Source organism: Triticum aestivum, chromosome 6A (assembly GCF_018294505.1).
Source record: "Triticum aestivum cultivar Chinese Spring chromosome 6A, IWGSC CS RefSeq v2.1, whole genome shotgun sequence".
NCBI classification, from domain to species: domain Eukaryota; kingdom Viridiplantae; phylum Streptophyta; class Magnoliopsida; order Poales; family Poaceae; genus Triticum; species Triticum aestivum.
This window is the reverse complement of record NC_057809.1, coordinates 516,004,158-516,029,295: the sequence shown is the minus strand read 5'-3', so window position 1 is coordinate 516,029,295 and position 25,138 is coordinate 516,004,158. Positions and strand designations below refer to the sequence as shown.

The 25,138-nt window shown below is 50.4% G+C and overlaps 1 protein-coding gene across 1 annotated transcript; it reads right to left on the bottom strand.

Annotated features, from left to right (window-relative positions):
- Positions 1–6,739: 6,739 nt before the first annotated feature.
- On the bottom strand, positions 6,740–7,721 carry LOC123130869 (BAG family molecular chaperone regulator 5, mitochondrial). The gene has a single exon (XM_044550659.1). The coding sequence runs from the start codon at positions 7,444–7,446 to the stop codon at positions 6,856–6,858; it is 591 nt and encodes a 196-aa protein (XP_044406594.1). The 5' UTR covers positions 7,447–7,721; the 3' UTR covers positions 6,740–6,855.
- Positions 7,722–25,138: the final 17,417 nt, after the last annotated feature.

Genomic DNA, 25,138 nt, shown 5'->3' with positions numbered 1-25,138 from the left:
AGATCCCTCGAAGACGAACTCTGTCGAGAAGGGCTACGATCCGAACTACAAAGATATATGCTTCGATTATTGTCTTCAGAAGTAATGTAGGATATTTTTACTATTAAGTACTTTTTGTTTACTTACAGCTCGGTAGAGGGCTGATCCCCTTGCAGGCACTGTGCGGCAAGAGTACCCTCCGAGGCAGGACCCTCTGGCGAAGATTTCTTCCCCCGTTTGGAAACCTTTGTTTCCGGGTCTTCAGAGGTGGTCCTCTTCCTTCCTTGGGGAGAGGGAATTTCAGATTCTTCTCCCTGGTTATCCTCCTTGGAGGCGCTAATTCCGCCGGTTTGGATGAATAATGAGTGAGGCCTGCTTTCAGCCTCTTTATTCCCCCCTTTATCTTCCCCTGAGGGCGCCTGATAAGGCGCCGGCTCGAGCATTCTGGCTAGTACTGGATTTGCTGAGCCTTCAGGAAGGGAGGCCGAACACCTGATCATCTTCGCCTTTGTTGCCCAGTCCTAGTCAAAGAGCGACCTTTTAGAATGATGTTGTGATGAATAAAAAAACAACATGTTTGGCCACGGGATTACTTACTTGGGTATCTGGACGTTTGCAGCTCAGACTCGCATCCTCGGTGGTGTCCGGACACCTTATTTGTGGTCCGAAGAATAATTTGTACATCTCTTCGAGCGTCATGCCGAGGAAGTGCTGAATAGTTCACGGTCCTTCCGGGTTGAACTCCCACATACGGAGGGGTCGACGTTTGCAAGGCGGGACTCGACGAACTAGCATGACTTGCATTACCGTGGCCAGGCTGACATCTCTCTCGAGGAGATCTCGGATGCAACTCTGCAATATCGGCACATCATTTACTGGCCCCCAGTCTAGCCCCTTGTTGATCCATGACGTCAGTTGTGGTGGGGGGCCCGAGCGAGAGGCAGGGGCGGCTACCCACTTGGTACTCCGGGGAGCTGTGATATAAAACCACTCCCGTTGCCATAAATCGGACACCTCTGGGAACGAACCCTCTGGCCATGGAACATCAGCACTTTTGCTTATTACGGCACCTCCACACTCTACGTGTCGCCCCTCGATTATCTTCGGCTTCACATTGAAAGTCTTGAGCCATAGGCCGAAGTGTGGGGTAATGCGGAGGAAGGCCTCACACACGACGATGAACGACAAGATGTGAAGGAGGGAATCCGGGGCAAAGTCATGGAAATACAACCCATAATCGAACATGAGCCCCCTAACAAAGGGATCCAGAGCGAGGCCTAGCCCTCGGAGGAAGTGAGAGATGAATACAACGCTCTCGCCGGGTTCGGGAGTGGGGATGACCTGCCCTCGAGCACGCAGCCTGTGCGAGATTTTGAGGGTCAAATACCTAGCCTCTCTTAGCTTCTTGATGTCTTCCTCTATGACAGAGGAAGGCATCCACCGACCTTGAAGGTTGGATCCGGACATGGTTGAAGGTCCGAAGCACCTGACCTGAGCCTTGGGTGTTGGAACTCAAGGTGGGGGAAGGATTCGATTGAGTACGAGAGGGAAAAAAGGACAGGCCTTGGCCTCTTTATAAAGAGGGTGAATATCAAGCTTCCTCCTCGTGGCCGTTTGGGACTTGCCTAAAATTGAGGAGTCATACCAACGGGCACGATTGGGTTACCCACACCCGTATTGATGAGAATCTCGTAATAAGGGGGACACGATCTCTGCTTTGACAAGACGTGTCCAGAAAACCGCCTCGCGATATGCGCAGTGCTGGTTGAGAAAAATGGTTCGAATAATGATCGGGCCGTGGTATGATGTCATGCTATCAAACGTGTCAGCAGATTAGATTTGTGGAAATATTATTCTCTCTACGGTGGTATGTGGAACTTGTTTTGCAGAGCCGGACACTATCCTTGTGTTCAAAATCTTCTATGGAGTATTCGGAGGAGGAACCCACCTTGCAATGCCGAAGACAAATCTGCGCGTCGGACTCATCGTCATTAAAGCCTGGTTCAGGGGCTACTGAGGGAGTCCTGGATTAGGGAGTCTCCGGATAGCCGGACTATATCCTTTGGCCGGACTGTTGGACTATGAAGATACAAGATTCAAGACTTCGTCCCGTGTCCGGATGGGACTCTCCTTGGCGTGGAAGGAAAGCTTGGAAATACAGATATGTAGATCTCCTCCCTTGTAACTGACTCTGTGTAACCCTAGCCCCCTCTGGTGTCTATATATACCGGAGTGTTTAGTCTATAGGACAAAAACAATCATACCATAGGCTAGCTTCTAGGGTTTAGCCTCTACAATCTCATGGTAGATCAACTCTTGTAATACTCATATCATCAAGATCAATCAAGTAGGACGTAGGGTATTACCTCCATCGAGAGGGCCCGAACCTGGGTAAACATCTTGACCCCCTACCCGAGATCCGCCAGTTTTGACACCGACAATCATCTTATAATGCTACCGCCGTACTAAGCAAAATAAGATGCATAAAAGATAAACATCACATGCAATCAAAATATGTGACATGATATGGCCATCATCATCTTGTGCCTTTGATCTCCATCTCCAAAGCGATGTCATGATCTCCATCGTCACCGGCTTGACACCTTGATCTTCATCGTAGTGTCGTTGTCGTGTCGCCAACTATTGCTTCTACGAATATCGCTACCGCTTAGTGATAAAGTAAAGCAATTGCATGGCGATTGCATTTAATACAATAAAGTGACAACCATAATGCTCCTGCCAGTTGCCGATAACTTTTACAAAACATGATCATCTCATACAACAACGTATATCTCATCACGTCTTGACCATATCACATCACAGCATGCCCTGCAAAAACAAGTTAGACGTCCTCTACTTTGTTGTTGCACGTTTTATGTGGCTGCTACGGGCTTCTAGCAAGAACCGTTCTTACCTACGCATCAAAACCACAATGATTTTTCGTCAAGTGTGTTGTTTTAACCTTCAACAAGGACCGGCCATAGTCAAATTCGATTCAACTAAAGTTGGAGGAACAGACACCCGCCAGCCACATGTGTGCGAAGCACGTCGGTAGAACCGGTCTCATGAACGTGGTCATGTAATGTTGGTGTGGGCCGCTTCATCCAGCATTACTGCCAAATCAAAATAAGACGTTAGTGGTAAGCAGTATGACTATTATCGCCCACAACTCATTGTGTTCTACTCATGCATATCATCTACGCATAGACCTGGCTCGGATGCCACTGTTGGGGAACGTAGCATGCAATTTCAAAAAAAATTCCTACGATCATGCAAGATCTATCTAGGAGATGCATAGCAATGAGAGGGGAAGAGTGTGTCCATGTACCTTCATAGACCGAAAGCGGAAGCGTTAGGTTAACGCAGTTGATGTAGTGGAACGTCTTCATGATCCAACCAATCCAAGTACCGAACATACGACACCTCCGTGTTCAGCACACGTTCTGCTCGATGACGTCCCTCGAACTCTTGATCTAGTAGAGGGTCGAGGGAGAGTTCTGTCAGCACGACAGCGTGGTGATGGTGATGGTGATGTGATCTGCGCAGGGCTTCGCCTAAGCACTACGACAATATGACCGGAGGAGTAAACTATGGAGGGGGGCACCGCACACGGCTAAGAAACAACTGTTGTGTCTTTGGGGTGCCCCCACCCCCGTATATAAAGGAGGGGAGGAGGAGGAGGCCGGCCAGGGGCGCGCGCCATGGGGGGGGGGATCCTACTAGGAGTAGGATTCAGCCCCCCTTTTTTCCTTTCTTTCTTCGGAGGGAATATGAAGGAGAGGGAGAGGGAAAGGGAAGGGGGGTCGCGCCCCCTCCTCCTTGTCTTATTAGAACTCCCTAGGAGCCACCCCTCACGGGCTTCCCTCTCTCTCCCTTAGGCCCGTGCTGGCCCGACACTTCCCCTGGGGGTTCCGGTAACCCCTCGGTACTCCGGAAAAATACCTGAATCACTCGGAACCATTCCAATGTCCGAATACTACCTTCCAATATATGAATCTTTACCTCTCGACCATTTTGAGACTCCCCATCATTTTCGTGATCTCATTCGGGACTCCAAACAAACTTCGGTCACCAAAACACATAACTCATAATACAAATTGTCATCGAATGTTAAGCGTGCAGACCCTATGGGTTCAAGAACTATGTAGACATGATCGAGACACATCTCCTGTCAATGACTAATAGCAGAATCTGGATGCTCATATTGGTTCCTACATATTCTTCAAAGATCTTTATCGGTCAAACCGCATAACAACATACTTTATTCCCTTTGTCATCGGTATGTTACTTGCCCGAGATTCGATCATCGGTATCATCATACCTAGTTCAATCTCGTTATCGGCAAGTCTCTTTACTCGTTCCGTAATGCATCATCCCGCAACTAACTCATTAGTCACATTGCTTGCAAGGCTTATAGTGATGTGCATTACCGAGAGGGCCCAGAGATACCTCTCCGATACACGGAGTGACAAATCCTAATCTCAATCTATGCTAACTCAACAAACACCTTCGGAGAGACCTGTAGAGCATCTTTATAATCACCCAGTTACGTTGTGACATTTGATAGCACAAAGGTGTTCCTCTGTTATTCGGGAGTTGCATAATCTCATAGTCAGAGGAATATGTATAAGTCATAAAGAAAGTAATAGTAATAAAACTAAACGATCATTATGCTAAGCTAACGGATGGGTCTTGTTCATCACATCATTCTCTAATGATGTGATCCCGTTCAACAAATGACAACACATGTCTATGGTTAGGAAACTTAACCATCTTTGATTAACGAGCTAGTCAAGTAGAGGCATACTAGGGACACTCTGTTTTGTCTATGTATTCACACATGTACTAATTTCCGGTTAATACAATTCTAGCATGAATAATAAACATTCATCATGATATAAGGAAATATAAATAACAACTTTATTATTGCCTCTAGGGCATATTTCCTTCATCATGGTATAGTCTCACATAAGCATTACGTCCACGATAAGTAGACCGTTAATCCAACTGCATCTACTACTATTACTCCACCCCAAGACCGTTATCCAGCATGCAACTCAAAGTGTTAAGTTTATAAGAAACAAAGTAACACAATAAGTAAGATGACAAAATATAGACTGAAGAAAACCTAGCAATAAGATTGACCCCATCATTTTATCCTTTGTAGCAACAACACAATACGTGTCTTCGTCCTTTCTGTCCCTGGACAAGATCGCCGCAAGATTGAACCCATTACTATGCACCACTCTTCTAAAGAACTACTCTTTTACATTGGCCAGAGAAGACTCATAGATCGGAAAGCATACATAGCTATAAAATTGCACAGCAAAGAAACTTATTTTCATTGTGTATATATAAAGCATGTTTCGAGAGAGTCCTACGATATGACAGATCCTACGAAATCATGTGATCCAAGACCAGGTAGAATCCATGTAGGGTCACGATCCAAATTGTTGAATCCTATACAAAACTGCAGAATGCTCTGACTCTGCTATGGACTATGTGCGATTCCTCTAATTTCTTATATGAGCAGTTTATTTTGTTGTAGCAGAATAATACAATGTATGTGACCGCAATGAAGATGAAGCTAACAATGGATCCAACGAGGATAACAAATATGATCATATTTTTACAAGAAAACTTCCAATTTATTCATCAACTGTCAAGGTAGTACAAAGAACACCAGAAGTAAAATTACATCCAGGTTCGTATACCACATAGTGACGACTACAAGCACTGGAGCGAGCCAAAGACGCGTCACCGTAATCGCCCCTCCCTCATCGGAACCGGGCAAACATTATTGTAGTAGATACTCCGAAAGTTGTCGTGATAAGGCCCAATAGGACCCGCGCACCAGAAAAACAACCGCCGTTGATGAAGAAAAGTGTAGATTGGAAGGATCTAGCATGCAGACACATGTAAGTAGAGAACGAAGACGGGGTCCAAGCGGATCCACTGAAAACAGACGCCGACCTGATCCATGAGATCCGTCGGAGACCCACCTCCACACGCCCTCGTCGATGCTAAAAGCTCCCCCTAAATGGGGGCTAAGCAGGGAGGATCTTATTCCATCTTCAAAAAGCTGCCATCGCCTCGTCTTCCTGAGCATGAGACAAACCTAACAAAACTTAAAAAAAAAACCCGCCTACAAACGAAGCCCTCCCGTCAGCAAAGGTCGAGATTCACCGCGCCATCATGGTCCAAGAACTATAGGAGACGAGGCGGACATCAGCGGTGCCGACGAGAGGCAAGGAAACCCTAGCGCCTTGGTCAGAGGAGGCTAGAGCTGAGGGGCACGGAGTCGTAACAATATGAATTGACCAACGTGGATAAAATAAGCTGAGGGGTAAGTTTTCGGTGAACTGCCAACGCAAAGCCAGATTTGTCTCAGCTACATAAACCGGCGAGATACGATTTTGCATTGCGAAGCCTTCCTGATTTTCTGAACCGAACCAATTTCCCTTTTGACATTCATACAAAACACAAGGCCAAACCAATGAGTCTAGCTCCATTCAGCTACATTCATCCTTTGATTCCTTTGCATGCATTATTTTTGTTTGTTTGCCAACATTTTGGCAGGGCAGCATCAAACCAACCAGATCCAGAAAATGAGAGTTTATGGACCTATGATCCATATCGAATTTTGGATAAAATAGAATAGATAAAGAGAACATAAAACCACAAGAACAGTGCAACAGAATGGTACAATGTCAAACAAAATCCCCAGCTCAAATGCAACCAGGCACAGGCACCAGCAAAGTAGAGTATATATATGTATATCACTGTAGGTATTCGTTCCATGTTCATATATCATCCACGAAATACACGTACGTATTTATACGCGGTATACTACGATCTCACAGTCGCGGAAGCGCGCTAAAGTACCCCGAAAAACCTGCCCCAGCCACTCCTCCTCGCCTCCTCCTCAGCGGCCGCTGCCGCCGGCGGCGGCGGCGCAGCCGGCGCCTCTCCGACGCCCCAGATCCCCTCGAGAACCTGGGCCAGGCTCGCCGGGACGCCGTAGGTGTCGGCCTCGGGCGCGGCGAGCACGGAGTCGAACACCTCCTGGAGGCCGACGACGCGGCGGCTGACGGCGCGCCGCGCCTCCCGCACGGCCGGGTCGTGGCCCGGGACGGCGTCGAGGCGGAGCAGCACGGCCATGAGCGCCTCCGAGAAGCGCGCGCGCTCGCGGTCGTCGCCGCGGACGGCGTCCACGGTCTCCTGCCGCCGGAGCAGCCGCTCGAGCCGCGTCGCCTCGGCGTCGGCGGCGCGCACGGCCGCCACGTGCCTCCGGACCCGGCGGCTGCGGAACGCCGCCTGGATCCTGGCGGCCGCCGCGTCCTGAGGCGTGGTGACGGGGATCCGGACGGTTCTGGCGGGCTTGCGCGCGGCGGGGCTGGGGCCGGGGCCGGGGTCGCCGGCGGCGAAGAAGAACTGCGAGGCGGAGCTGTAGTGGTAGGAGCCCATGGCGGCCGCCCTGGGTCAGTAGAGCGAGGTGAGGTCCAGTGTGCTACGGAGGACAATTTCGTGGGATCTGTGGGTGCCGGGCGTCGCACAGACCCGCGGTCCGGTCCACGCCTGCGGCGTGTTTCTTTGGGGGCAGGGCGTGTTTTCCTCGTCTCTTTTTCGGTGGCTTTTGCCGCACCACTCTAGCTCGAATTCGATACATATGCTTTTTGCTCGGTGGATATACATTGTCTTGCGCAGTGTGGCTACAGACGGGGGCCACCGAGAGACCCCGGCAGAGTGACACAACCCAACGGCCCGACGCACCGAAAGGTGGAAAACCCCAACAGCGGCCGGAAAGGGCACCCGAGAAGTATCCGGAAACGTGATCCGCAGCCCCACATGCAACAGAATCAGCCTCGCCCGCCACCGGCGATGTCCGCCGAGCGCGCTTGCTTGGCCGGGCGCTCGCAAAGCATAGGCAAATCCCTAAGGCCAACTTCATCGTGCGATCTTAAATGCGGAAACGCTCCTTCGCGAGCGAGCGTCGCAACGAGCGATCTCGTTTCCTCGCATTGTCGGAAGCCGATGGCTGATGGGCCTACCCATGAAGACGCATCAGCCCACATGTGCGCTGGACCCTCCTGCTCTCTCTCGCCCGTAAAACTTAATCTCACCGGCCCCCTGATTTCAACGGGCGGGGCCCGGGGTGGGGCCCAGATTTACTTTAAACAATAGCCCAAGACTTGCTAAAACGGGCAAGTGTGGCCTGTCGGAATTCGCGCGTCGCAGCGGGCACGCGCGAGATAGACTCCCTCTCTTAAATGAACGTCCGTTTTATTCAGATTCTGTCTGTTTGGATAGAGATTTAGGATTGTGTTCGGACGTGTTCTTAAATTAGGTGGCTGTGCGCCTAGCGCGCGGCCGCATCCATTTGCCCATCCTGTCCGCGTCTATTTAAAAAAAGAGCAATATTTCAAATATCAAGCCCTAGTTCACGGTCCCAATTCATCACGCCGGCAACAAAGTCAGCGGCCTACACGTCCATCGCCAGGGGCCGGCAACACAACCAGCCTCCAAAATAAATAGTTGTCCTCGCCGGCAACATAGTCGGCATCCAAAATGAATGTTTTCTCGCCGGCACACTGCCAGCGGCCCAGCGGGCGGGCGACACCCATGCCAGCCTTCAAAAAGAACGGTCACGCCGAACGGATGACCTAGTTCAGGGCTTCGGCGTCGAGCATCTCCTTCTGCCTGGCCTCGAACCAGGCCCTCGTCTTGTCGCTCATCTTCGACAAGTCCACGCTCATGATTGCAAGGACCACCTCCTTCGCTTTGGTGGCGGCATTGGTGGCCTCGATGTCGAGCTGCCTCTGCCTGGCCTTGACGTTGTCGGCCTCGATGTCGAGCTGCCTTTGTCGGGCGGCCTCTTCCATGTCGAGCTGCCTTTGCCGGGCCGCCTCCTCCATGTCGATCTTCCTCTTCTTGGCCGCCTCCTCCATCTCAAGCTTCTTTCTTTGAAGGTTTAGGTATTGCTTCATTTGCTCGTCCTTGCTTTGCCGCTTCTTCTGGTCCCTCACATCCTTTTGAGACATCATGCCATGCAAAGTGTCATGCAATGCCATGGATGAGGCATCACGTATGTCATCAACCTTTGAGTTGGTCTTGCCCCTCGGCCTCTTCAACGCCTCGCCATCTCCACCTCCGGCGAACTTGGCCGTCTTCAGTCCTCTCTTCCTTTGTAGTTCACGGTATTGGTCCTTGAACTTAGGGCAATTGTTGATGAGCGTCCAACAATGCGTAAGAGTGAATGACTTGTCATTGTGCCGGGCCTTGAATGCCTCCAAAGATTGAAATGCCTACAACACATGATCAACAAGAAGTGAACATACAAACATATACAAGGCCGTAGCAAGGAAAGGGCTAGGAAGAGGAGAGCATACCGTGTCCCCAACGCCGAGACCACTCACGGGCCGTGCTTGAACGCTCTCAAATGCGGCTTGATACTTGTTGAACTCTTGTTGGATGAACAACCATCTCTTTTGAATCGAGCCGATGCCACGATTGCTTGTAATTTGGTAGGGCTCGAACATCTTCCTTTCATTGAATGTTTTGTGGACTCTCCTCCAAAAAACAAGCCCTTTTGTTGTGCGCCGGTCCTCGGATCTTGGCTAATCTCCATCCAAGCTTGGCAAATCAACTTGTCCTCATCTTGTGTGTATGAACCCGTGCGAATGCTCTTCCTCTTCTTTTGTGCTTCCGCTCTTTAGGTGAGCTCGTCGATGGACAATGGTTCGCCACTAATATCAACGTCATTGCCTTCTTCTTCATCACCATCACCTTCGACATAGATGTCATCGTCTTCATGCCACGAGTCACCATGGTCGTAGTCAGCACGGTCGTCGGCCTCTTCATTGGGAACGTACTGGGCACGACCATCCTGACTTTGGGTCTCCTCGGGGTCGTAGGCACGACCATGCCCACCCTCGAAGATCACGTCCTCCATGTGCTGGTTGTAGAAGGGGTCGTCGAGCGTTGGCGTTGGGGTTGGCATTCCCTCAAACAAGACGCGGGGGGCCGACATGGTGGCTGTGAACGGTGCCCGTGCCTGCTTTCTTTGCATCTCGACGGACGACCGACCGCCGCTGATGGACCCAGGCGTGACATTGAGGTCAATGACAGCCGCGGGACGCGGTGTCGACGGCGCGAACAAGCCCACATCCGGCGACCCCGAGAAACGGTATTGCTGCCGAGGAGAGCTCACCACGCCGTAGCTCTATGTATTCTCCCACCGACAGGCGGGCCAGGGGAGTACAAGCGCGCGTGTCCCGCCCGTCCGCGCGCTGTTTGTTTCACCCCAAAACCGACACAAACTTGGGCCGGGGATGGGTCGAAAGCGGAAAAAAGTCCGTTTGCGCCCGCGCGTTGGGCCGTCTCGTTTGTCCCTTTTACCTCAAACGGACGGGGGCGGACAGGATAGGGTCACGCGGTGGAGTTGGCCTAAGAGCAACCTTAATGGGACGAGCCATTTCCTCCGCCGCCGTCCGTTTGGGTCGGCGCGGATACAAAAGGTGGCCTAACGCGTCGATCCAAATGGACGCGGGTTCGTTTTTCGTCCGCGGACGATCCATTCCTGGTCCATTTTTGAGTCGGATTTGCGTCGGCGCGGACACGCGACGGACGCGTGCACGCTTGCCTTCTTCTCTCCCCGGGCCCGCTGGTCGGTGGCACATTGGCCTCCTCCCTCACCCCTAGCCAACAACAACCCTTGCCCGCCTCCTTCGTCGCCGCCGCCGCCGCCCATTTTTGCCGGCGACTCTGCCAGCTGCCGCCGCCTCCACATCCGCCCAGCAACGCCGCCCACTCCCTGTCGCTCGCCACTGCCTTCTTGTCGCCGGGGAGCAAACTGCTTCCCACCGCCACCCCCCACACCGCACAGCCGTTAGCGATCAAGAAGCCGCCTCGCCGCCCCAGCCAGATCCGACCAGCACGCTCGTCGGACACCGGCCCACTCGTCGGACGTTGGTAGGGCAGCTAGATGGTCCGTGCGTGCCGCGACTCCCTTCGCCGGCCGTCTCCTTCTTAGACGCCCGCAAGCCGTTCGACATTTTGCCAAGGTACGAAATGGACTTCGCCGACGAGTTCTTTTTCCACAATTTCCTTTGCGACTCCGACGATTCATTGTCCCACAAGGAGGAGATATTAGCTACCGTGTTGGTCCATTACCACCTCAACAACCAGCGGCCATTGTTCCGTGGCTCCATTCCGGGCCATCTTCCGGCGTTGAATCACAACCGAGAGAGCGGGCATTTCCTTCTTTGGAAGGACTACTTTGATACAACAAACCCGTTGTTCAAACATAAAAAATTCTGCCGCCGTTTCCATATGAGTAGGCATCTTTTCAACCGTATTAGAGAGGGGGTGGTCGGCTATGATGACTATTTTGAGTGCAAAGAGGATGCCATCGGCAAGATTGGTTTCTCCTCCTATCAGAAATGCACTGCCGCCATCCGAATGCTTGCATACAGAGTGCCCGGTGATCTCATTGACGAGTACGTCCGTATGAGCGAGTCTACATGCCTAGAGTCCCTGTATAAGTTCTGTAAGGCTGTTATTGATGTGTTTGGCCTGAGTACTTGAGAGAGCCGACAGCTGAAGATACAACCCGTTTGTTGGAGATGAATGCAAGAAGGGGCTTCCCAGGGATGCTTGGCAGCATAGACTGCATGCACTGGGAGTGGAAGAACTGTCCTTCTGCTTGGCAAGGGCAGTATAAGGGCCATGTCAAGGTTTGCACTGTCATACTAGAGGTCGTGGCGTCTCAAGATCAAGATCTCTAGATCTGGCACTCTTTATTTGGCATGGCTGGATCACACAATGATATCAATGTGCTTTAGCGCTCGCCGATGTTTGCTAGGCTTGCCGAAGGCAACAACCCACCGGTGAACTTTGCCGTCAACGGCCACAACTACGACAAAGGATACTATATGGGTGACGGTATCTATCCTTAGTGGACCACTATTGTCAAGACAATACCCAACCCTGTCGGAGAGAAGAGGAAAAGATTTGTCCAAGAGCAAGAGAATGCTATGAAGGATGTCGAGTGTGCCTTTAGTATTTTGCAATCTCGATGGGGCATCGTTCCGTATCCTGCTAATACTTGGATGATATGCAACTATCCCTGGGTGGTTTTGGTAATTCCTAACAACATATAGCTCATTGAGCTAATGCTATTCCAAGATAAATATTTCAGGAAAGCTCAATGTTTGGCATGGCATGGATTAGAAAGTGGACCCTTCAAAATGCTAAGGACAAAGGATTGGCTCAAGCTCAAAGCACAAGACTCTACATTTTCTATTTTAGTGATCCAAGATCACATTAAGTCTATAGGAAAAGCCAATACTATTAAGAAGGGATGAGGTGTTGCTTAAAGAGAATCTTGCTCAAAATGCTTAGTGGTATGCTCCAAAACCCTCCACTACTTTCTCACTTCCACATATGTCCTAAACCAAATAGTCCAACTCGGCCCCACCAAAGTTTCTCATCCGGAGCCACCGAGTTCAGTTGACATAGCCATTGCCAGAAACCCTAATCAATTCGGTCTCACCAATAGGGATCTTGGTCTCACCGAGATGGGGTTGCAAACTCTCTGTTTCCCTTTGTAACGTTTCGGTCTAACCGAGATGAGCGATCTATCCCACCGAGATTGCAATGCAAACTCTCTGTTTCCTTTTCGTAACGTTTTGGTCCAACCGAAAGAGCGAATCGGTCCCACTGAGTTTGCCAGACCAACTCTCTGTTTGGCTATTACCAAAATCGGTCTCACCGAGTTTGTGTAGTCGGTCTCACCGAGATTATGTTATGCCCTAACCCTTATGGCATCGGTCCCACCGAGTTGACCCATCGGTCCGAGTTTGTGTAGTCGGTCTCACCGAGATTATGTTATGCCCTAACCCTTATGGCATCGGTCCCACCGAGTTGACCCATCGGTCCCACCAAGAATCCTAACATTCACATTTTGAACTAAGTGGGTCCCACTGAGTTTAATGATTCGGTCCCACCGAGTTTGGTGATTTGTGTGTAACAGTTAGATTTTGTGTGGAGGCTATATATACCCCTCCACCCACTCTTCATTCGTGGAGAGAGCCATCAGAATATGCCTACACTTCCAATACACATTCTCTGGGAGAGAACCACCTACACTTGTGTTGAGGTCAAGATATTCCATTCCAACCACATAAATCTTGATCTCTAGCCTTCCCTAAGTTGCTTTCCACTCAAATCTTCTTTCTACCAAATCCAATCCTATGAGAGAGAGTTGAGTGTTGGGGAGACTATCATTTGAAGCACAAAGAGCAAGGAGTTCATCATCAACACACCATTTGTTACTTCTTGGAGAGTGGTGTCTCCTAGATTGGCTAGGTGTCACTTGGGAGCCTCCGACAAGATTGTGGAGTTGAACCGAGGAGTTTGTAGGGGCAAGGAGATCGTCTACTTCGTGAAGATCTACCCTAGTGAGGCAAGTCCTTCGTGGGCGACGACCATGGTGGGATAGACAGGGTTGCTTCTTCGTGGACCCTTCGTGGTGGAGCCCTCCGTGCACTCGCGCGACCGTTACTGAGGGAGTCTTGGATTAGGGGTTGTTCGGGTAGCCGGACTATACCTTCAGCCGAACTCCTGGACTATGAAGATACAAGATTGAAGACTTCGTCCCGTGTCCGGATGGGACTTTCCTTGGCGTGGAAGGCAAGCTTGGCGATGCGGATATTCAAGATCTCCTACCATTGTAACCGACTCTGTGTAACCCTAACCCTATCCGGTGTCTATATAAACCGGAGGGTTGTAGTCCGTAGGCAATCAACTCCATACACAACAATCATACCATAGGCTAGCTTCTAGGGTTTAGCCTCCTTGATCTCGTGGTAGACCTACTCTTGTACTACCCATATCATCAATATTAATCAAGCAGGAGTAGGGTATTACCTCCATCGAGAGGGCCCGAACCTGGGTAAAACAAAGTGTCCCCTGTCTCCTGTTACCATCCGGCCTAGACGCACAGTTCGGGACCCCCTACCCGAGATCCGCCGGTTTTGACACCGACATTGGTGCTTTCATTGAGAGTTCCTCTGTGCCATCACAATCACGAAGGATGCCTTCTCCTGTCTTTAAAGACGGCGCCATTGCTAAGGGAGCCTTGGCTGTCGGCCAAACCCTCCGGCTAGGTGGTTTCCTCATGACCGCCTGTTCGGCTGTTGCGCCGACGGTGACCTCTCGGGTCATCAAAAGCAACCTACACGTCAGCTCGGAGCTCGTCGAGCAGCTAGATCCAATGGAGCTCTCTTCCGTAAACGAGCTCTTGGATCGCATCGCTGCCCTGGGGGTCGCTACGGATTACGACCAGGTTGGGCTTAAACCCGATCTAAGAGAAATTAACTCTCCCCAAGTCACCCACGACGTTGCTGTGGTAGAGGCGCAGTGCGGCGATCCTTCATCTATTTGAAGGACTAGCTACGTCCGAATTCCCGACCCCTCCAAGCCGGATACCCGTAGAGAGGAGGATGTAACTCAAGACCTGAGCTTAGGATCAGGCAACAGGATAGATTCATTGGACAACATCCAAGAGTCCGAACTTCAGAGTTCGGAAACTCTTCGGCCTCCGAATCTTGGATTGGGTGAGGTTTCAGGTTCAACGACACCCGCCCACCCGAACATAAGCGATCTCTCCCAAATTAGGTAGAGGCCCGAGGAAACAGTACATCATTACTGGGCCAGATTCCTCCTGGTTATGAACAAGATAAAGAATTGCCGCGAGGGAGATGCAATCTCAATTTTCTACAGTAATTGCACAGATGAGGGAATCCTTAACGCCGTAAGTCGTCGTGATATTACACGCTTCACTGACTTGGCGTCCATAGTACAAAAATACTACGCGATGGAAAGCGCCTGGAAAACCGAAATAAAATTTTGGGATAATCCGGCCTTGAATAGTAACCCCGTCCGAACTAAGAGGGTGCATCATCATAGGACACCCGGGATAAACACCAAAAAGCCAAAACCCTCTACAGGGCATGGAACCGTACTGGAAAGGTGGCTTGATGGACCCTGTAGAATTCACAGTACAGAGGACGCCACACCAACTCACAGCCTCAGAGCATGTTGGATACTCCGGCAGGTGGCCAAAATTGGCGAGGTCCTCTTAATCCTGGAGGCCGCAGAAAGCCAGCCCGAGGACACCAGTACCGTTCTCATAGTCTTCGAGACTTTAGCATCAAACAATGTGCGAAAAAGAACACTCCGCAGCCTCGCCGAAGTCTATCAAGTTGCAACAATAAATCCATGGAGCGACACTGCTATTACCTTCAACGCAAGTGATGGACCTAAATTCCGAACAGCCCGAGCACCAGCCGCATTGGTCCTCAGTCCCATAGTGGACGGCTTTCGCCTCACCAAGGTTCTCATGGACGGAGGCAGCGGACTGAATCTCATTTATGAGGAAACCCTTCAAAAAATGGAAATAGACTGGAACCGCGTCGAGCGAAGCAGCACAACCTTTAGAGGAATAATCCCCAGTCGGGAAGCGCGCTGCATAGGAAAAATCACACTAGATGTGGTGTTTGGCACGCCGGATAATTACAGGTCCGAAGAAGTCATGTTTCAGGTGGCCCCATTTAAGAGCGGACATCACGCTTTACTGGGACGGGAAGCATTCACAATCTTCCAAGCAATACCCCATTACGGGTACATGAAGCTTAAGATGCCCGGGCCGAACGGAATTATCACTCTAGCTAGTGATCCGGACGTAGCACTCCGCGCCGAAAACAAGACGGCCGCATTAGCCCTCGAAGCACTATCCGAAGCCTTAGCGGCCGAAGAACTGACTGCGCTGCGCTCCACGGTTAACAGGGATGATGTGATACTCGATAAGAGATCCAAATCCACATCCTTCAAGCCAGCTGACGAAATAGTCAAATTCCAGGTCCATCCAACGGACCCTAATAAAACAGCTTCCATCGGGGCACGAGTGAACCCTGATGTAGACGCCGCACTGCGAGAGTTCCTACGAGAGAACTGGGACATTTTTGCCTGGCACCCTTCAGACATGCCAGGGATCCCACGCAGGCTGGCCGAACACAGCTTAAATATCCTAAAAGGATTCAAACCTGTCAAACAAGCCCTTCGGCGTTTTTCCGAACCCAAGAGACAGGCTATGGGAGAAGAGCTAGCCAAGCTATTGGAGGCCGGATTCATTAGAGACATAAAACATCCGGACTGGCTAGCAAACTTGGTGATGGTACCAAATAAGGACAAATCCTGGCGCCTATGTGTCGATTTTAAAGACCTTAACAAGGCTTGCCCAAAGGATCCCGTAGAACTCCATAAGCCCGCGGAGAAATGGGTGAATTGGAAATCCCAGTCCCCTTATTAGATAGGGGACGAGGCACACCCGCTCTCCTTCAGAAGGATTGGGGGTGCTCTCCGCTTGTTTTCCGCCATTATAGGTGGCGAGACCGGCTCGGATCGGGACCATGTATGCCTGAGGGAGGAATCCCTTGGCCTGAAGTGACGCTAACTTGCTATGCGGGATGGTGCAACTCTCCCAGTCCCCGGGTTTGGGACCGGAGGGGCGAGGGGAGGAGCTGCGACGGCTGCTCATGATGGAATGGACCTTTGCTGGAAGTGCTCTGATGAGAACTCGCGGAAAGGAGAAGATGTGGTTTGGACCTAAATCCCCATCCCGTTAAATAGGCGGCTCGTTTATACGGCTAGGGGTGTGGATGTAAAAACGCCCCGGCCTTTTGCATTTGTTTGAACACGTGGAAGACGACCATTATTGGGCATGGAAGCCGAGGAGCACTACATTACAAAAATCGGACATTATTCCTACAGGTACACAAGATTTGGATAAGAACCCGCCTTGCAATGCCGAACAATCTGCGCGCCGGACTCGTCATCATTGAAGCCTGGTTCAGGGGCTACTGAGGGAGTCCTTCGTGGGTTGAAGTCTCCATCAATGTGGATGTATGATAGCACCACCTATCGGAACCACGCCAAAAATCTCAGTGTCAACATTGCGTTTGCTCCCTCAAACTCATCCCTTTACCTTCATATGCAATTGTTTTACATTCCGCTGCTATACTCTTAGAATTGCATGTGTAGGTTGATTACTTGTTTGTGCTAAGCTGCTAAAATCTGCCAAGAACTAAAATTGGGAAAAGGCTAGATTTTTATTTGGTCTAGTCTAATCACCCCTAGACATACTTCCGATCCTACACTGGAGCACGCAGAAACTGTGGGAGGTGATGACTGCTTGTGTGATCATGCATAATATGATTGTAGAAGATGAGCGCCCGGAACGTCTGTACGATCAAGGCTTTCAGTTTCAGGGTGAGAATGTTGTGCCTGAGCATGGAGTAGCGGCAACGTTTGAATAGTTCACCCAATTTCATGAAGACATGCGTGATTGGAAAACTCACGTGCAACTGCAAAATGATTTGGTTGAGCATATGTGGGCTCATGTTGGCAACCAATAGATGTATCTTCTTTTATTCGTTTGCAAAACTATGTGAAACATTTTTATTTGTATTCAGCTTGTAAAACTATACTATTTTATTATGTAAACTATGTTATTTGACAATATGTTTGAATGCAAATCAATGTAATATTGGGCCGTCAGCCGGTCATGCCGGCACATATGGGTCCGCGTGTTGGGCGCGCTGCCGACCCATATCAAAAACAGGGCGGACACCTGGCGGGCGGCCGACCCAAACGGACAAAAAGCGGATGAAATCACCGTCCATTTGGGTCGCCCCATTGGAGTTGCTCTAAGGTCATGTTCGCCTGACCAGACGGCAGTGGCGTCTTGACGCTGTACGATTCATGAAAGCGTTCTCTTGATTACTCGTGGTATGTTTGGTGTTGGAATCGAAGATCTCGAATGTTTTGGTAGTTTGGGTTGTTCCTTATGGCGTGGGCATCTGGGGTGCAATGTACGACATCAGAGGCGCTCTCTTCATTGCTTCTTCCTTCGGCTTGGCCAGGTCTTGCATTCCACTTGCCGATTTTTTAGGCACCTGAGGTGGGAGGTACGTTGATCCGGTCAATCTTGGTGTCGTGGTCATGCGGCATTGGTGCCTACTGTTGATCATAGCGTGCTCTAGATGCCTGGCATCTCGTCTCTTTGCCTTCTTGTCTAGAGTTCGAGCTTACAGAGTTTGTGTTGTCTTGTATACCTCTATGTTCTTCTCACACCTAATGTGGTGCTCCCTTATTCTCTCTCACCGTTGTTTCTCTTCTACATATCAATGAAATGATACGCAAACTTTGCGTATTCACGGGAGGATTACGAAGATTTCCTAGCCAATTAGGAAATTGCGTAACCGTACTTGTTTTGAGAAGAAGCTTATTTGATCCTTGCTAAAATTATTTGCTATGTATGCTGGTTTAGGGCATCTCCAACGCTGACCTCTAAAATAGACAATATATTTGTCCGCAGATAGTGATATGAAAGTCGGTCATACAACTGTATTCGCATATATTTCAAAGCGAATTCGAAGAAACAGGGTGATTTTCATGCAAACATGATGGTTTTCTTTTAAAAAGGATCAAATTCATTACATTTTTGACATATTTCAACCAAATAAAAGCGGACGACACATTTTAAAACCTAGTCTAAATCTTAGCCGGCAGTGGAGGCGTGTGTGTTCCACATCCTCTTCCCCATGTCCAGCAAGCTCAAAGGCCGTGAGCTCCAAGAAGTGAAGCTGCGGGAGGGGAAGAATAGGATGTGGAACGCAACCCACATGGGACGCCAGACATGGCCGCAACCCACATGGGACATCAAACATGGCCGTAGCCCACATGGGACACGAGACATGGCCTCGCCCGTGTTCCACCTCCTACTCTTCACTGCTAGAGTCCATCGTGTGGACGTCGCCAGATGTGGATAGGTTAGTCTCGTGGCTGCTACGGCCGTGCGTGAACCGCGCGAGCAGCATGATCGACTTGGAGCTCGCGACATCTTGCACCTATGGCTCCTTCTGCATCGATCTTCACGAACGGGGCGTCCCTCTCTGCCCGCGAGACGCGCAACCTCCATCGCTTGTGTCAGATGTCACGGGTGCCGTAGATGGACTTGTACAACGCCACTGCTCATCTAGGAAGCTTGAATCATCCTCCACCATGGTCGCGATGACATTGTCTTTGGCCTGCTCGTTTTCGATTTGTCCCTCCATGAGTCGGTGCTTGTCCATGAGCTGAAGGTTGTAGCATTGGTCCTCCTGCGTCTATCGGAGCACTGACACCAGTGGCATCGGCTGCTCTTTCGCCAATACGACATTGAAGTGCGCATGCGCCTGCTCCAAGGTGAAGCCGGCATGGACCAATGCGGGAGGTGGCACGGACTCATCGTCGGACGCCTCATCCGCTTCGTCATTGTTGTTGGCCTCCGATGAGCTCACCGGCAAGCCAGTCTCTGTTTGCCTCGCACGGGGGGCTGTCAGCCAGCCATAATGCCGATCAGCTCCTGCTTTTGTTTCGTGGGGAGGCTCTCTCACAACTCTTTATAGCTCGTGGTCCTGGCGCATGTGATGGATGCAGGAGGATCGGAGGGGAGGTGGCGCGGTGCCGATCGTGTTGGGCTAGGACACGTATAAATGGGGGGCACCGGGCAGGTCAAGGGGCGGATTGTGTAAATGTGGGCGGCAGGTTTGTCAACCACCGCGCTTGTTTAATGCTGACAGGTGGACGGATGGGAAGCCGGTTTGAATGTGTAGAAAATCGTCATGTACCGTCCAGTCAAGTCTCTTTGGCATTGAACAGGCACAGAGAACGGGACATGGCGCGAACGGCGCTCTCGACGATGTGCTGCTTCAATGATGGCTCTAGCGAATGTCCGAGTCCGCTTTGGTCGGCATGAATGCGGCGCGGGGGAGTGAGGTGCATTTGCGCGGGAGAAGGAAAATGTGTTTGGGTGGGACTGGGGGTGTTGGATGTGTGTGTGGCAATGGTCCTAACACCCACAAAGGCCCCTCAGTTTGCATCTAGTTTGCGGAAAAGCGGACAATCGGACAATTTATTGGACTAATGGGATACCATGTGAATGAAATATGCCCTAGAGGCAATAGTAAAGTTGTTATTTATATTTCCTTATATCACGATAAATGTTTATTATTCATGCTAGAATTGTATTAACCGGAAACTTAGTACATGTGTGAATACATAGACAAACAGAGTGTCCCTAGTATGCCTCTACTAGACTAGCTCGTTAATCAAAGATGGTTAAGTTTCCTAGCCATAGACATGTGTTGTCATTTTATGAACGGGGTCACATCACTAGAGAATGATGTGATGGAAAAGACCCATCCATTAGCTTAGCACTATGATTGTTTAGTTTATTGCTATTGCTTTCTTCATGACTTATACAAGTTCCTATGACTATGAGATTATGCAACTCCCGTATACCGGAGGAACACTTAGTGTGCTATCAAACGTCACAACATAACTGGGTGATTATAAAGATGCTCTACAGGTGTCTGCAATGGTGTTTGTTGAGTTGGCATAGATCGAGATTAGGATTTGTCACTCCGATTGTCAGAGAGGTATCTCTGGTCCCTCTCGGTAATGCACATCACTATAAGCCTTGCAAGGAATGTGACTAATGAGTTAGTTGCAGGATGATGCACTACGGAACGAGTAAAGAGACTTGCCGGTAATGATATTGAATTAGGTATGATGATACCAACGATAGAATCTCGGGCAAGTAACATACCGATGACAAAGGGAACAACGTATGTTGTTGTGCGGTTTGACCGATAAAGATCTCCGTAGAATATGTAGGAACCAATATGAGCATCCAAGTTCCGATGTTGGTTATTGACCGGAGAAGTGTCTCGATCATGTCTACATAGTTCTCGAACCCGTAGGGTCCGCACGCTTAACGTTCGATGACGATTGGTATTATGAGTTTATGTGATTTGATGTACCGAAGGTTGTTCGGAGTCCTGGATGAGATCACGGACATGACGAGGAGTCTCGAAATGGTGGATACATAAAGATTGATATATTGGACCATGTTGTTTGGACACCGGAAGTGTTCCGGAGAGTTTCGGATAAAACTGGAGTGCCGGAGGGTTACCGGACCCCCCGGGAAGTTAATGGGCCACCATGGGCCTTAGAGGAGAGAGGGCTGGCCACGAGGTTGCGCGCGCGCCCTAGTCCTAATTGGACAAGGGGTGGGGCGGCGCCCCCCTCCTTCCTTCTCTCCCCTTCCTCCTTCCTTCCCCTCCTTGTTGGACTAGGAAAGGGGGAACCTACTCCTAGTAGGAGTAGGATTCCCCCCCCCCTTTGGGTGCGCTCCTTGTGGCCGGCCGTCCCCCTCCTCCCCTCCTTTATATACGGCGGAGGGGGGCACCCGATAGGCACACAAGTTGATTTCTTAGCCATGTGCGGTGCCCCCTCCACATTTTTTCACCTTGGTCATATTGTCGTAATGCTTAGGCGAAGCCCTGTGTCGGTAACTTTATCATCACCGTCACCACGCCGTTGTGCTGACGAAACTATCCCTCAGCCTCAGCTGGATCTAGAGTTCAAGGGACGTCACCGAGCTGAACGTGTGCAGATCGCGGAGGTGCTGTGTGTTTGGTACTTGATCGGTTGGATCACGAAGACGTTCGACTACATCAACCGCGTTACTAAATGCTTCCGCTTTTGGTCTACGAGGGTACGTGGACACACTCTCCCAGCTCGTTGCTATGCTTCTCCTAGATAGATCTTGCGTGATCATAGGAATTTTTTTGAAATACTATGTTCACCAACAGTGGTATCAGAGCTAGGTCTATGCATATATGTTAGGTTTTTTTACATCTGTGCCCCTGGTTCCTTAGCTCTACTCATTCATCCCCACGCTCTTAACTTTTGCTCAATTTTCCCCACTCCCTTGCCAGAAACCCTCATAACTGGGCACAAAAGATGTTGCCGTCGGGTCAAAGGCTTAACCGTTAACTCTGACTAGTGGGGCCATGCTGGACTACGTCATCCGTTCGAGATGACAAGTGGGGCCGCATTGGGTGGTGTCGCTGTTGGACCGTTGGGCCGTCCCTTGCATTAAACGTATGCGTGCGCCGCCAGGACAGAAGCCTGCTATGCATGCACCCAGCAAACCCTCCCTGCATGCGTCGATCGAGCCTGCATGCGCCGATGCCATGATCCCACGATGCGTCGACCGAGCCTGCATGCGCCGATGCGTCCGCCACGATGCACTGACCGAGCAGCTTTCTTGCACGCCAGCCGCCACGGATGCAGTGACGGTCACTGCCGCTGGTTCCTCTCTTCTAGCTAGGTGGCTACATATTTGTGGCTTGTGTAAAAAAAGATCCACTCCCTTGCTTAGTTGTACGCATTCATCCCTACTAACAAAGCTTTCTTGCATGCACTAGGTGGTTACTAACAAGGGAACCCTACTAACAAGCTGAGCTCTCTAAGAACATAATCAACAAATATGTAGTCCCAATATGTAGATAGGGCCAACAAGCCCATAGCACGACCACATAACTCAAACTAGGAAGAACTTAATAATAGAATAGATAGAAAACTTAATAATAGAATTTAAGAAAAGGGCCAACAAGCCCAAAGCAACTCCAACATAGTTCAATTACAACTTAACATAAAATACAATAAAAAAGATAGAGGGTTCAGAAACCTAGCCGCCGCCTTCTCCACCTCGCTCCTCCTCCGGGCGCCCTTTTCACTGCTCCTCCGGGGCGTTGTCGATGGGGTACGAAAGAGTGTGCATGTGTGTCGCGCTGGGGAAGATGTTGTTGTACTCCATGAACCTGTTGTGGGTGGTGAAAGCGATGAACTCGGAGCCACACCAAAACACCCGGCCGAGGAGGTAGAAGGCATCAAATGTGTCGGTGAAGTGGGCAAGGAGAGCAACCACCACCCAATTTTGGATGACCTCCTCGACGCGGAACATTGTTGGAGATCCCCTCAAGAGGTGGTGGTAGCCGGACGCGAGGAAGAACTTGGTGAAGTTCCTTGCGGCCCTCAGCCTTTATATCGCCCACACAAGTAGTGTGCGATCAACGTACACGCCGGTAGGGTAGAGCCTCTCTGGCACGGTGGGTGGGAAGCGGTAGGTTGGTCCGGTGTACTGCATGGCTGAGGGATGTGCAGAAGACAGAGAACGGGTCGAAGAGCAAGAAGGGCAGATGGATGAGGGATGGCAGGGGCAGAGGGTGGCTTAAATAGCCGTAATGCTATGTGTTATTTGGCAGTGGCAATAACGGGGTCAAATGTGAAGTAACCCATTTTCAAACCCACCGCAACATTGGGAGTGTACACGCATGGGAAACGGTGGTTTGAAAAAGAAGAAGAAAAAGAAGCTAATTGCACGCGTGGGAATCCGTGGTCATATATATTATATGAACAAAAAGAGACAATTTTTGAATAGTTTGTGGCCATTTTGCATGATAAAAATAAATTTGGCCCTTAAATATTGGTCATTTGCTACGCAATGTCAATTGATTTCAAACTATGAAAAAATACAGAGCCAACATGTTCACAAAAAACAGAGCAAACAATGCAAAAAATGATGCAAAAATACAGAGCCAACACGTTCACAAAAAACAGAGCAAACGATGCAAAAAGGGACGCAATTCGACGGCCCAACCAGAGTTTGGTTTCCTTTTGGGCCCAATAACGTTTTTTTTCACGGAGTCAGTGGTGGGCGAGCAGCCGAGCACAACGAATAGGATCGCCTCTCGTGGATCGCCTCACGATCCAATGATGCGGAGCCATCCTTGTGATCCAACGGCGCAGAGCCTGCACACAGCCAACCCACCTAGTTCCTTCTAGAAGGCCAAATCTGAGGGCTGTCGCTTGGCGCGAGGGTATGATCAGACGGCTGACATTGGGAGCTAGGGTTAGGCGAAACCCCGCGGGGTTTTGAGCTGGTTGAGGGAGTCCTGGATTAGGGGGTATCCGGACAGCCGGATTATATCGTTTGGCCGGACTGTTGGACTATGAAGATACAAGATTGAAGACTTCATCCCGTGTCCGGATGGGACTCTCCTTGGCGTGGAGGCAAGCTTGGCAATACGGATATGTAGATCTCCTTCCTTGTAACCGACTCTGTGTAACCCTAGCCCCCTCCGGTGTCTATATAAACCAAAGGGTTTTAGTCCGTAGGACAACAGACAATCATACAATAGGCTAGCTTTTAGGGTTTAGCCTCTCCGATCTCGTGGTAGATCAACTCTTGTACTACTCATATTATCAAGAACAATCAAGCAGGACGTAGGGTTTTACCTCCATCGAGAGGGCCCAAGCCTGGGTAAAACATCTTGTCCCCTGCCTCCTGTTACCATCCACCTTAGATGCACAATTCGGGACCCCCTACCCGAGATCCGCCGGTTTTGACACCGACATTGGTGCTTTCATTGAGAGTTCCTCTGTGTCGTCATCATTAGGCTTGATGGCTCCTTCGATCATCGATAGCGATGCAGTCCAGGGTGAGACTTTTTTCCCCGGACAGATCTTTGTATTCGGCGGCTTCGCACTGCGGGCCAACTCGCTTGGCCATCTGGAGCAGATCGAGAGTTACGCCCCTGGCCATCAGGTCAGATTTGGAAATTTGAACTACACACATCCACGGAGACTTGATCTTCGACGGATTCGAGCCCTTGCCGAGTGCACCGCACGGTCACGATGAGCATGTCTTAGCTCTACCATCGGACAGTGTTCGGGAGATCGCACCGGCGACCGCTCCGACCCTCAAGTTGGAGCCAATTGCACCATCCAGTGACGGGTGGATAGACCCCGCCACGGAGGCCACATTCTCATCGGCGATCGAGCCGAGTATCGACCTTACCCTTCACGAGAGCCGTGATGCCAAACTGCCGGATTCTTCCCCGGCCATGGACTCTGAACCGCCTGCGCCCGTGCCTACCGGATCTGACTGGGCGCCGATCTGGAGTTCACCTCCGCGGATATCTTTCAGCACTCACCCTTCAGCGACATAATGAACTCATTAAAGTCTCTCTCCTTGTCAGGAGAGTCCTGGCCGAACTATGTCCGACAGGATTGGGGTGCGGATGACTAAGAAATTCGCCGCCCACCAACCACCCACTTAGTAGCCACTGTTGACGATTTGACCGACATGCTCGACTTCGACTCTAAAGACATCGACGACATGGACGACGATGCAGGAGACGAA

Coding starts and splice junctions, on each gene's coding strand:
- LOC123130869 (XM_044550659.1), bottom strand. CDS start 7,446: ATGGGCTCCTACCACTACAGCTCCGCCTCGCAGTTCTTCTTCGCCGCC.